This window comes from Microcaecilia unicolor, chromosome 7, assembly GCF_901765095.1.
Source record: "Microcaecilia unicolor chromosome 7, aMicUni1.1, whole genome shotgun sequence".
NCBI classification, from domain to species: Eukaryota; Metazoa; Chordata; class Amphibia; order Gymnophiona; family Siphonopidae; genus Microcaecilia; species Microcaecilia unicolor.
Genome location: NC_044037.1, coordinates 244236854 through 244249573, shown reverse-complemented (window position 1 = coordinate 244249573; position 12720 = coordinate 244236854). Strand labels below are relative to the sequence as shown.

General features: G+C 40.0%; 1 protein-coding gene across 1 annotated transcript in view; it reads left to right on the top strand.

Annotated features, from left to right (window-relative positions):
* TANC1 (tetratricopeptide repeat, ankyrin repeat and coiled-coil containing 1) overlaps nucleotides 1-12720 on the top strand; it is a 296811-nt gene that overhangs the window by 220841 nt on the left and 63250 nt on the right. The window contains 2 exon segments of the mRNA XM_030209133.1: nucleotides 2583-2691; nucleotides 3867-3989. Of these exon segments, the coding sequence (XP_030064993.1) occupies nucleotides 2583-2691; nucleotides 3867-3989 (232 nt within the window).

The window sequence follows — 12720 nt, the reverse complement described above, 5'->3', positions numbered from 1 at the left end:
GCAAGACTGAATAAATCATCAAAGTAACTGCCAGTAATATAGAGAGATTTAAAACCTTGCACAGTATGTTGTTACAGTGGCGGCCCTACCATTAAGCCAACTGAGGCAGGGTTCCTCATGGAGTGGCATTGCTCCTTTCCATCCCCCACACCGGCCGTAGTCTGTCTTTCTTACCCCTTCCTTTCTCAACCCCTTTACCCGAGTCTTACCTTCTTTTTTTTATTTTCCAAAAGTCAGTGGCAGCAGTGATCCCCATACGCTACCCTGCAGGCCAGCACCAGCTTCTTCTCTGTACTGTGGCCTGCCTGTCTGATGTAACTTCATGTTTCCTGAGAGGTGATGGCGGTAGGGTAGCATATGGGAATCACTGCTGCCACTGTCAACTTTTGGAAAACAAGAAAGGGAAGGGGGTTGAGGAAGGAAGGGGGGAGGTGCCTGACTATGGCTGGGGGGAGAGGGGGGAAAGAGAGAGAATGTGAAACGAGAGATGTTGGATTCGGGGGGGGGGGGGCAGGTGCAGCATCTTATCCCTCGCCTCAGGCAGCAAATTGCCTTGGGCCGCCTATGTGTTAAATGCCACTGAGTTTGTGTCATGGCAGCGACCCTCTGAATAGTTGCCCTGAATTGTGTTCAGTCTTCAGACAACTAATCATTGATAGAGTGCATTCCATAGCTGTTATTGTATCGATCCATTGCATTGTTGACCTTCCCCTTTTGCATTGGCTTTCAACCTTGCCAAGCATTGTGTCTTTCTCTAATTATCTTTCTCTTTGCATGAAGTGTCAGAAGTGTGAAAGTCAAACTGTTATCATTTGAACTATCAAGATAAGCTTAGGGTTGATCTCCTCCAATACTAATTGTTCTTTAGACAGTCTACTGTATACGCAGTGTTCTTCTCCAGAAGCATAATTCAATTTTTTTCTCCTGTCTTCTTCATTGTCCAGCTGTCGCATTTCCCCCAATTTTCACACCTCTGGTTTCTTCATACTGTCCTGCTTCTCTGATAATTTGTTCTGCATATAGAATGAAAAGCTAAGGGGAAAAGTGCAGCCTAGTCGACTACTTCTTTCTCCTCTGACTTTAGCTTCCTTACATTCTGAACAATTTTTGAGAGATTAAGTCATCCATTTTGTTTTTTTTCCTTTTTCACCTTTTTCTGGGACCTTTTACTTCTAGTACAACGTTCCTGTTATCTTCCCATAAAACATCTGGTTCTCTGTCATTACTATCCAGTGTGGCAAATTGATTTTGTAGGTTGTCTTTAAATTCTGATATTATACTTTTAAGATCATGCTTTGCTTTGTTCTTGACAGGCTTTCTCGTTTTCAGCTTTAGCTTGAGTTTGCATACTAGTTTCTGGTGATCTGAAACACAGTTGTTTCCACATTTTGTATTTGCTGATGTTATTGAGCTTTTCTATCATTGACTTCCACAGATGGGGTCAATCCATTGGGCCACTCATGTTGATGGAAGAAGGTGTTTGAAATGAGCAGATTGTTGGTCGTGCAGAATTCTATCATATGTTCTCCAGTTTCATGTGTGTTGCCAAACTATATTTTCCAACCACTTGGCTGCCTTTGTTCCCAACTTTTGCATTCCGGTCGCCCATGACTACAAGTATATCTTGTTTGCATGTTCTTTTGATTTCAGTTTGTACTTGTTTGTAGAACTGATTAACTTTGTCCTTTTCTGCATCTGTTGTTGGTGCATGTACCTACATAATAGTTATAAATTGGCGTTCTCATAGATGAATAGAAATTAAACTGTATTGCATTACAGTTCTTGTAGGCTTCTTCTTAATTATAAATACAACACCGTTTTGTCTCTCATTTCTGGTGTAGAATACCATACAATAATCGGAGTCAAAGTGCCCACTGCCAGACCATTTCAGTAAATTGACACCCAACAGATCAAGTTGTGTGCATTCATATTTCCTTGGTTTACGCTTCATATGTTCAGTGTCCTAATATGTAAGACATCTTTGCAGATTCTGACTCTTAATTTTGTGTGCAGCTACATAACTCGGATGTCCCGAGAGCTTTGTTACAACCACTTCAAAAATGCTGGTTTTATTCTGAAGAGTCTTCAGCTGTTCCCTAGTAGTATGTTGCATGCCTTCCAGGACTATACTGCAGTTTGTTTCTTTTGTTCTAATTGGCCATGTCTTGTCAAGATATGGAATCAGATATCCAGGCCTTTCTTCCACACAGGTAATGCCGGTTTTGTTTCCATTGTTTCAGAAATGTGATCGTGTGGAGCGTATGCTGTCCCATGCTGCTGCTACCCAGATGGGTGCTTTGTCTTTGCCTGCCACCTCAGCTGAGATCTATCCACTTTAGGAGACCCTGCTAGTTGCTAACCTACTAATAGGATAGCTCTCAGTATCACATCAAGCCACAAACCAAGTGACGATTGCACAGTATAATGAGGAAGAAAATTAAATATAACATTAGCTATAAATAAAAGTGACAAGATTTTGTATGCTAGCTAAACCTTACTAAGAATTGCAATTGGCTAATCATAATTGCATATGTGTCTGCAGAACCCTGTGCTCATAAGATCTTTTTTTTTTTTCCAACTAGGAATGGGCATGCCTTGCTGGCATTTATGTTTTCTCGCCAAGAAGGAAAGTTAAATCGACAACAAACGATGGAACTGGGTCATCACATCCTTAAAGCACACATTTTTAAGGTATCAGCTAACTATAGTCCAGTAGACAATTGTCTCTAGAGGAGATAATTATGTTGTATGCTTGAATATAAACCAAGAAATATTTGCCCCCCCCCCCCCCCCCCCCCCCAAAAAAAGATAAAAATTTCCTCTCAACTTTTATTCAAGCCCTGGTGGTGTCCAGCATTTTTCAACTTGCTTTCCTCCTGTGGGAAGGAGGAGCAGAGTGTCTCACTCGACGACATCCCTGTATCACCAGTCTGGAGTGATATGGTAACTCTGCCGGCTGACATTGACAGCATCGTGGTCACACGGTGCAGAAGCCTTAAGCATCTGTGCATGCTCAAGACCTGCCGGCACCCCGTCCTTTACCTTTCTGTTTCACAGTGGGAGGGGGCCAGCAGGCCTTGAGCATGCACAGATGCTCAAGGTCTCTGCACCGGCTGACCATGGTGCTGTCGGTGTCAGCCGGGAGAGTTACCGTACCATCCCCAGACTGGTGATCCAGGGATGCCGCTGACAGCATCAGCTGTGGGAGGACGGTAAAGTGAGACATGCAGAACACCACAAGGGAAGGGGGATGGAGAGAAATACTTGAATATAAACACACAGACACACACAGAGTTTATATTTGAGTTAACAGTTTTCCCCCATTTTGGAGGGGGGTGGGAAAGCTGTTGTCTTGGTTTATACTTAGTTTTATATGTAACTATATGTGGTAGCTGTTGCAACTGAAGAGTGAATCCAGGAGCTTGACATATAATGAAAAGCAAATGAACATAGTATATGGTACCTTCTGTCAGCCCATTAGGTACTGCAACCCTGGGTGACTTTTGTTTGCTTCTTGAAGAGCCAACGGGGTTTTATTTGTAAGGTAATAGTGAACAAAGTAGACACAAAATAATATGTTGGCTTTGGCATCAATTTGTAGGTGAAAAATAAAATTATCATGAGCAATAAGCACTTCAAAGGAAGTGAAAATAATTTATAATTTGTGCTTTTATTTAACTGCCATTTAGTTGTTCTTACACAGATGTCCTTAGGATTCCTTGTATGTTGACTTAGGAGCATCATTAGAAAAGTATAAGAGAGCCTGATTTGCCTGAATAAAAATGCAAATATACTTTATTTGTACGGCCTAAATTTCATTTTATAACCACATGCTGAAAATCATACATTACTACTATTTCTTCTAGGGTCTGAGTAAAAGAAATGGAATCTCATCTAGCTTTCTTCAGGCTGTGTGGATAGGGTATAGCACCGATGGGCTGTCTGCTGCCCTGGCCTCTCTGAGGAACCTTTATACTCCTAACATAAAGGTAAAAAAAAATGCCGAGCCTGTATCTCTGCCTTCAAAGTATGCTTCACCAAGTTTTTGTCACAGCCAGTGTAAAAGAACAGCTTGAGTACAAAGTGTGATCAATGCATATTGCCTAGGGATACCTGTGGTGCTGCGCATTGCTCACATTTGTGATGTATTTTTTTTTGTTACATTTGTACCCCGCGCTTTCCCACTCATGGCAGGCTCAATGCGGCTTACATATTGTATACAGGTACTTATTTGTATTTTTCCACTTCAGCCAACATTTATGTGCAAGTCTTGGAGCTGCTTTTGTCACGTTAGGGTATTCTAGTGTATGTGCTGCATAGTGGGCACTCCAGCACTGACATATCTTTATTTTATTTGGATTTGGCTCATGGCTTTTTAGTAATAGATTAAGGAGAATTACATTTAAGGTATGCTAAGTGTTTTGCTATCCCCCAGATGGCTTACAATCTAAGTTTTGTACCCAAGGTAATGTAAGCAGCGCTTCAGCTTAGCTGACTTGAAAGTAGAGTGTGTTGCAATATCCCTGTATGAGTTTGAAAGAGATGTTGAAAGTTGTACTTTTCCTAATATGAGGGATAATATGTGCCAGGAACTTTCTTTTCCTGCTCAGTAGCAATTTAAATACCATTTCCTGCTCTGGAGAGGCACCAAATGCTCAATGGACCCAGACGGATGGTTGGTGCAGACAGAAAATTATGCAGAAATTACCTTTGTCAGTTCAGAAAGTTTATTTTAGTCCTTCAAAGGATTATAGTGCTGTAACTAGCATTATTTTGGCTTGGAAGTTTTTCTAGTTGATATTTTTTTTTATAATCCTGTATTTATGGGTAGAAAAAAACCTAGATACCAGATTGCTTGGGTACCTAAAATTTCCTTCTTGGCACCTTCTAAGCACAAGCTGGAACTGAAGAAATGTTTTCTGTGGTCATACATCCCATTGCACTGCCAGAGAGGGCTGCCAACACGTCTCCTGCTGGACCACCAGGCAGAAGATTGTTTAATAGAGAGGGAAGAGATGCTAGGGAAGGGGAAGGAAGAAGGAAGAAAGAGCTTACTGTATCATGGGCCCTTATGTTGTCGTTTCATCTCTCAGGAAACTGCAATCAAGCTTGTAGTTGTGCTGTCTGAAGAATCTTACCAGGAAGGTTCTCTTTCTAGCAACAATTACGTGGCAGACATTTAGTAAATGGTCAAGAGAAAGGCAGTCTTTGCTCTGAAAATAGATACAGCTCAATTAGGCAGTAATGCTGACTATTGTCATAAAGAAGTTTCTAAAAAATGGAGTAGCACTTTAGTGTAAATATTGTCACCTATTATTTCTCTGTGATTACTCTGTGACCTCTGATGTGAATTACTTAGAGAGGTCACACAGCTATGCAACTTCCTGTGGGGGTTAGATGCAGCAGATGCAGCACATGGAGCACATGGAGCTCATGATCTCTCCTAACCTGAGAGGATCTATGGTGGTGTGAGCATCCATTACCATCTAAGCACATGGAAGGAGCTGATAATACAAATGTATAGTAATATGTATATAAAAGCCTGTCTGATTATAATCTAACTACAAACTGTGAGTAAACAGATGTTTTGTTACTTCAACTTTAAAGTGACTCAGCAGTGAATTATTCAGGGGTGAATGAGAGAGAGATGAAGAAAGAAATTAACATTTCTAAAGCTGAAGCTGTGTGTACTAAAATCTGCTAATTATTTACTACAAATAATCCAACAAAAGGGTTATGGGCCCAGGGCCAGGAATTGAAAAAGAAGAGAAATATTACCAGGCAGAAAAAAAGGCCACATTTTTCTCTTAAGTTTTAAAGGAAAGATTCAGTCTGTCTCTCTCTCCCCCCACACAGCAGACAGAAGGCTAAGAAAATGGCTGAGGGAAGAAATTCACCATTTTTCTATTCTCTCAAGGTGCCTAAATTAACTGAGTTTAATTATCGGCAGTGGGAACTAAGATTCATATGTCTCCTTCGAGCAAAAAGATTAAATATATGCTTAGATCAAGACAGAACAGCTGAAAATATGGCTGAATGGGACAATGCAAACTATTATGTGAAGTGCATGCTTTTGGAAGCTCTCTCAGAGAAACAAGCCATATTAGTGGAGGGAAAAGATACACCAAAGGACATTTTATATAAACTGAGAACTATGTATGCAACTACATATGCAAAGCAGCAACCAATTTGGTTGGCAGAGTTGAATGAAACCAAATTAAGGGATAAAAGTAAATGTAATGATCACATTATGCATCTTATGTCTTCATTTCAAAAGCTAGAACTTTCTGGAATTCCCATGTGTGATGCATTGAAAAGAGCATTTCTTTTTACCTCACTATCAAAGAAGTTTGATGTTTTTAGGTCTGTAAATGAAGCCATTGAAGGGCAATCTTTTGAACAGGCAACATCTAAACTAAGGCAGGAATGCATAATAAATGATTCTGAGGAGATGTGTTCTCAAAGCAAGTCAGAGAGAAATGAAACAAATTTCTTGGCAAAGAACAGAGGAAGGCGGAGCTATGGGAAAACTCCACCCAAGGGCAAGCTGATTTGCTACTCATGTGGAAAGGAGGGACATGTATCTAAATGGTGTAAGGAAACACAAAACACTCCCTCTAGCTCACCTAAGCCAATGGAACTAAAGAATTTTCAAACCAGGAAATGTATGAAGGACAATAATAAACACAAGGGCTTTCTAATGGCAGAAAAATCTTTGACTATGGTAAATAATAATTCAAATGAAAGTACTTGGATTTTGGATTCGGGGAGCACATGCCATTTAACCAATTGTAAGAATTTCTTTCAGGAAATGTGTCCAGAGGAAGGTATTCTTAAAACTGCAAACGCAGGGACTGCTAAGATCCAAGCAAAAGGTATTGGATTCTTAAAATGCAAAGTGTCTAATGAAGTTAAAGAAATTCCTGTAAGTGATGTCTTGTATATTCCCCAAGCAGTTTGCAATATGCTTAGTGTATCTACATTAGATAAGAAGGGATTTGTGATTCATTTTGAAAACAGTAAGTGCACAATCTCTAAAAATGATGAAGTGTATGCTGAAGCTTTTATGCATAATGATGTTTATAAGCTGAACATTTCAGGTGAAGCCTCACATATGGCGCAAGTAAGGAAGAATGATGGTAAATGTAGTCCGGAAATCTGGCACCGCCGCCTGGGACATCGTGATTCTAAGGTGATCCAGGATCTTTACAGTAAGCAACTGGCCACCGGCATTCAGATAAGTGCAGATGCTGGTAAAATGGAGAAATGCATAGACTGTGTTACTCAAAAGGTGTGAGACCCTCATTTCCTGCATACACAGGAAATAGGAGTAATAAAGTGCTGGACTTAATACACAGTGACTTATGTGGACCGTTTAATATCCCATCATTGGGAAATAACAGATTTGTGCTAATATTCTTGGATGATTTCTCTAGATACTGTGTGGCCTATTTGCTGAAAGAGAAAAGTCAAGTCACAGACATGCTGAAGAAATACGTAGCCATGGTGAGCAATAAATTTGAAAGAAAACCAAAGGTTCTTCAGACCGACAATGGTGGTGAGTTCACTTCACAAAGCATGCGCACATTTCTAGAACAAGAAGGCATTCAGCATATCACAACAGTAGCTTATACACCAGAGCAAAATTCTGTTGCAGAGAGAAAATTTAGGTCAATTGTGGAAATGACCAGATGTATGCTGTCAGATAGCAATCTCCCTAAAAGACTATGGGGGGAAGCCATTCTCACAGCAGTGTACCTACAAAACAGAATGCCAACTAAAGGCGCTGAGCGCACACCACATGAGACATGGCATGGTAGGAAGCCAAACCTGTCACACATAAGAACATTTGGAAGTACAGCATATGCTCATATACCAAAGCAAAGAAGGCATAAGCTGGATTCCACAACAGAAAGGGGCATTTTAGTTGGCTATACTCCAGGACACAAAGGATATAGAATTTTGAATCTGAAAACTGGCATTGTTGGCATAAGACATGTTACATATTTTGATGAAAACAAGAGGGTTGATAAAGGCTGGATTATCCCAGATGAGCCTTATCATCCAGAATATGAAACTAGAACCATAATAGACATGCCAGTGTGTATAAATGCCATACCAAGGCAGATGTCTGAAAGCAACTCATCTGTATCTAACGAGGAACAGGCAGAGGAAACAGACACAGAAAGGATCATTGAAGAAGACAGTACAGTTGGAGAAGGGGAATCAATTGGAGAAGAACTCTCAGATTTAGAGGATGCGGAAAGGTCAGACCAACCTGTTGTCAGACGCTCATCCAGGGAAAACAAAGGTGTTCCACCCCCAAGACTGTCTTACCTAACAAAGTCAGCAGAAGCTCAAGAGCCCTTAACATGGGATGAGATTGAGAAAATGCCAGCAGAAGAAGCTGCTGAATGGCATAAAGCAGCACAAGAAGAAATTGATGCATTGGATAAAAATAATACTTGGATTCTTACAAAATTACCTCCTGGCAAGAAAGCTATAGGATGCAAATGGGTATTCAAGTTAAAAAGGAATGCACAAGGAAAAGTGGAAAGGTATAAAGCCAGATTAGTGGCAAAGGGATATCTTCAAAAATATGGAGAAGATTTTGATGAAGTGTTTGCACCTGCAGTGAAACACACGACAATCAGAACACTTCTGAGCATTGCAGTCTCAAAAGGCATGCAAGTCAAACACATTGATGTGAAAACAGCATTTCTTCACGGAGATATAACTGAAGACTTGTACATGGAACAACCAACAGGTTTCATAAATACAAAACAAAGACAGCTAGTGTGTAAATTAAACAAAGGTCTTTATGGATTAAAGCAAAGTGCAAAATGTTGGAATGATAAATTGCATGAAATATTGACAAATTTAGGATTTAAGCAAGGTGAAGCAGATAAATGCTTGTACACTAGGTGCAGAAATGGACAATATGCATACATTTTAGCTTTTGTTGATGATCTGCTCATTGCAAGCAAAAGTGAGCAAGAGTACAAGGACATTGTAAAGTGTTTAAACCTCAATGTTGAGATAAAAGAACTGGGTAATGTGTCATACTATCTTGGTATAGAAATTGAGAAACAAAATGATGGTTCTTATCTTCTAAGCCAGAAGCAGAAAATAAATGAGCTTATTGAAAGTTTAGGTATGCAAGATGCCCAAGTTGTAAGCACTCCCATGATCACTGATTTTCTGAAGGATGAAACAGTAAGAGAACCTTTACCAGATAACATCCAATATAGATCAGCCATAGGTAAGCTTTTATATCTAGCTACCACATACAGGGCTGATATAGCAAATGCAGTAGGAATTTTGAGCAGAAGGGTCAGCTCACCTACCAAATCAGATTGGACTGCAGTTAAAAGGATGGTAAGGTATTTAAAGGGTACCATTGATTGTAAATTAAAGATTTCAGCCAATAGTAATCCAAAACTAATATGTTACTGTGATTCAGATTGGGCAGGGGATCATTCTAATTATAAATCCACAAGTGGATATGTGTTTATGTATGGAAATGTACACATTTCATGGGCCAGTCATAAACAAAGTATTGTGAGTCTGTCTTCTACAGAAGCTGAATATGTGGCCGTATCGGAAGCGTGCAGAGAACTGATGTGGATTGAAAAACTTTTGCTGGATTTCGGAATAGCTGAAAAGAGACCAATCCAGTTAATGGAAGATAATCAGAGCTGCATCCGACTGTCACAGAATGACAAGGTTCAGTCACGCACCAAGCACATCGCAACGAAATACCACAACGTGCGAGAGTTGGCGAAAGAAGGGGTCATCAGTCTACACTATTGTCACACCAGTGAGATGACAGCTGACATCATGACCAAACCGTTACCCAGAGAACATTTTGTGAATCTGCGTATAAAGCTTGGACTTTGTATGAATAAATAATTGCATGACAGTTATGCATGAGAAGGGGTTTGTTGGAATGTATTGTATTTTTACATGCATTGCCTGTCACCTATTATTTCTCTGTGATTACTCTGTGACCTCTGATGTGAATTACTTAGAGAGGTCACACAGCTATGCAACTTCCTGTGGGGGTTAGATGCAGCAGATGCAGCACATGGAGCACATGGAGCTCATGATCTCTCCTAACCTGAGAGGATCTATGGTGGTGTGAGCATCCATTACCATCTAAGCACATGGAAGGAGCTGATAATACAAATGTATAGTAATATGTATATAAAAGCCTGTCTGATTATAATCTAACTACAAACTGTGAGTAAACAGATGTTTTGTTACTTCAACTTTAAAGTGACTCAGCAGTGAATTATTCAGGGGTGAATGAGAGAGAGATGAAGAAAGAAATTAACATTTCTAAAGCTGAAGCTGTGTGTACTAAAATCTGCTAATTATTTACTACAAATAATCCAACAAAACCCCACAGGAAGTTGCATAGCTGTGTGACCTCTCTAAGTAATTCACATCAGAGGTCACAGAGTAATCACAGAGAAATAATAGGTGACAGGCAATGCATGTAAAAATACAATACATTCCAACAAATATAACTTCAGCTCATTCAGCAGCTACATGAACTAAACAGTAGGTTTTTTTTAGAGCAAACACTTACTTTCTGTTCACCATTTACTGATGTTTGCCAAGTCATCTTACAGGAAGTTGAAATTATCCCCCTGATGCAGGTGACTTTTGAAACATGGCTGTTTCAGGTTTCTGTCCATCCAGTAAACATTCTTTCTGTGCCATATTGGTTTGGCTTCGCAATCATCTCTTTATCGTTTTCCTGACTTACCTCAAGCTAACCTGTTGATCTTTGCTTCTGTTTTGCCTCTTTGTGTGACTATCCTGAAAACCTTACTGGCAGGGTACATCCTGAGGACTGGGTTGAGAACCACTGGACTAGAAGAATCAAACTTTAAGCCTTAGTCACCTATGAAGTTAGTACTCTGTATTCTTCCTAAATTCCTGCTAAAGATGGTCATATCCTTTCAACTCAATGAAGAAATAATGCTGCCTATGTTTTTTGCCTAAACAGCATAAGTATCCACAAGAGAAGTCCTTACACATGCTAGACTGTAAACAAGCTCTTGCTTACTGTCTGAAATGAACAGGATCCATTAGAAAATCTACACATCTCTTTCGCTCCTTTGTTCCCTAATGACCTGACATTCCATTTGCAAAGTTGACCCTAGCTAATTGGCTAGCAGCCTATATCCATTTCTCTCATAAGCAAGCTGTGGCTGCTCGAGTCAAGCCTCATCAATTCAGCCTCTGCAACTTTTGAAATCTGCTTTACTGCAGAATATTTGCAGTTACCTGTTGCTCACTTCAGACTTTTCATGTTACAGCCCCTTCTCTTTGACAGCTTAGACCCTCCACATATTGTAGAGGAGGCCCAGTACTATTTTTGTAGAACCATATTGTCATTGTCGGATCTAGTTTCTTATTCTCTAATGATTCTCAGTTTTCCCTCTGTGTTTCAAATTAATTCCAATTTTAAGTTTCTTGTTCAAATAACATGGAAATTGAGCTGTGCATAGTTGCTTGTTTTGCCTTCTACCTTTGGTTCATAACATCTAGGTGGCAGCAAGGAAATCTTCCAAAAAGCTACATATGCTCTTTTATGGAACAGCATTTCAGTATGCTGCTTTCCTAATGGACAAGACCCCTTTTGGTGTCCTCCAAGCATAATTTTCCAACTTCATTGGCTTAGTCTACAGACCTCCTCTGTTAGAATTCACCTTAGTGCATTGTCAAACTATCATGCCTTGATCAAACTTAAGTTTACCAGTGTCCAGTGGTTTCAAGATTTGTGGAGGTATTGTTTCTTGTCAAAGTACCAGAAACCTCCTCTTCCATGAATTTTTGAGGAAACTGACATTTGAGCTGATGAAACCCGTATGTCTTAAATTTCTAACTTGAAAAGTCCTCTTTCAACTAGTGGTAACTTCAGCTAGAAGAATCTGTAAACTTCAGACCTTGGTCATGTATGAACCAGAAGTCCTATGATGCATCTGTGACAGAACAGTGTGTGTTAAGCCTGTAAAGCTGCCTTAATTATTTCCTGAAGTGTATTTCTCTAGTTTGGCCAGCAGATAGTGCATGTTGTTTAAAGCTGCTGCAGAACCAAGGTTGTTTCCTTAATTTAAGCCTTTTGGAAAGGCAGTCTGCAGTATAATTTTACGTTGTTCTGGGCTCTGATTGGCCCGGGAGCTCATTTTCATTTGGACTTTACTTGCTTTTACCTCAGTCTTAGCTAGGAAGAAAAGAGAGTAGGATCTCTGAGGCCCTGTAAAACAGTTATATTTGATAACTTTTGAGCAGTTATACATGTCCTGATCTTCCCAGGTACTGTTTAGACAGTATACAAATGTTTAGTTAGTTTTCTAATTGATCCATTTTTCAGTTACTTGTTACTGTTTGCTGGTTGCACATTTTTTGTTCATTGTTCTAAGTTTTTGCATGACAATAAACAATCTTAGTTTATTGCCTCTGCTTGTCTGAACTGATAAAGAATCCTGGTGGTTTGTGTGTAGGGTCTGTGAGTGCTTTCTGGGACTGTGGGACCACTGGGTGTGTGGCCTTCAGTAACCTAGAAATTACTGGGGATCATTTGAGAGCGGGAGACTTGCCCCAGAGGTGGTTGTTACCCAGTCAGTGGAAGGAGGGTGCTAGTGTAGAGCACAAGAGGCAGGTGTAGGCGGACTTGAGCTGTGCTAGGGGTAACCACAGGCAGTT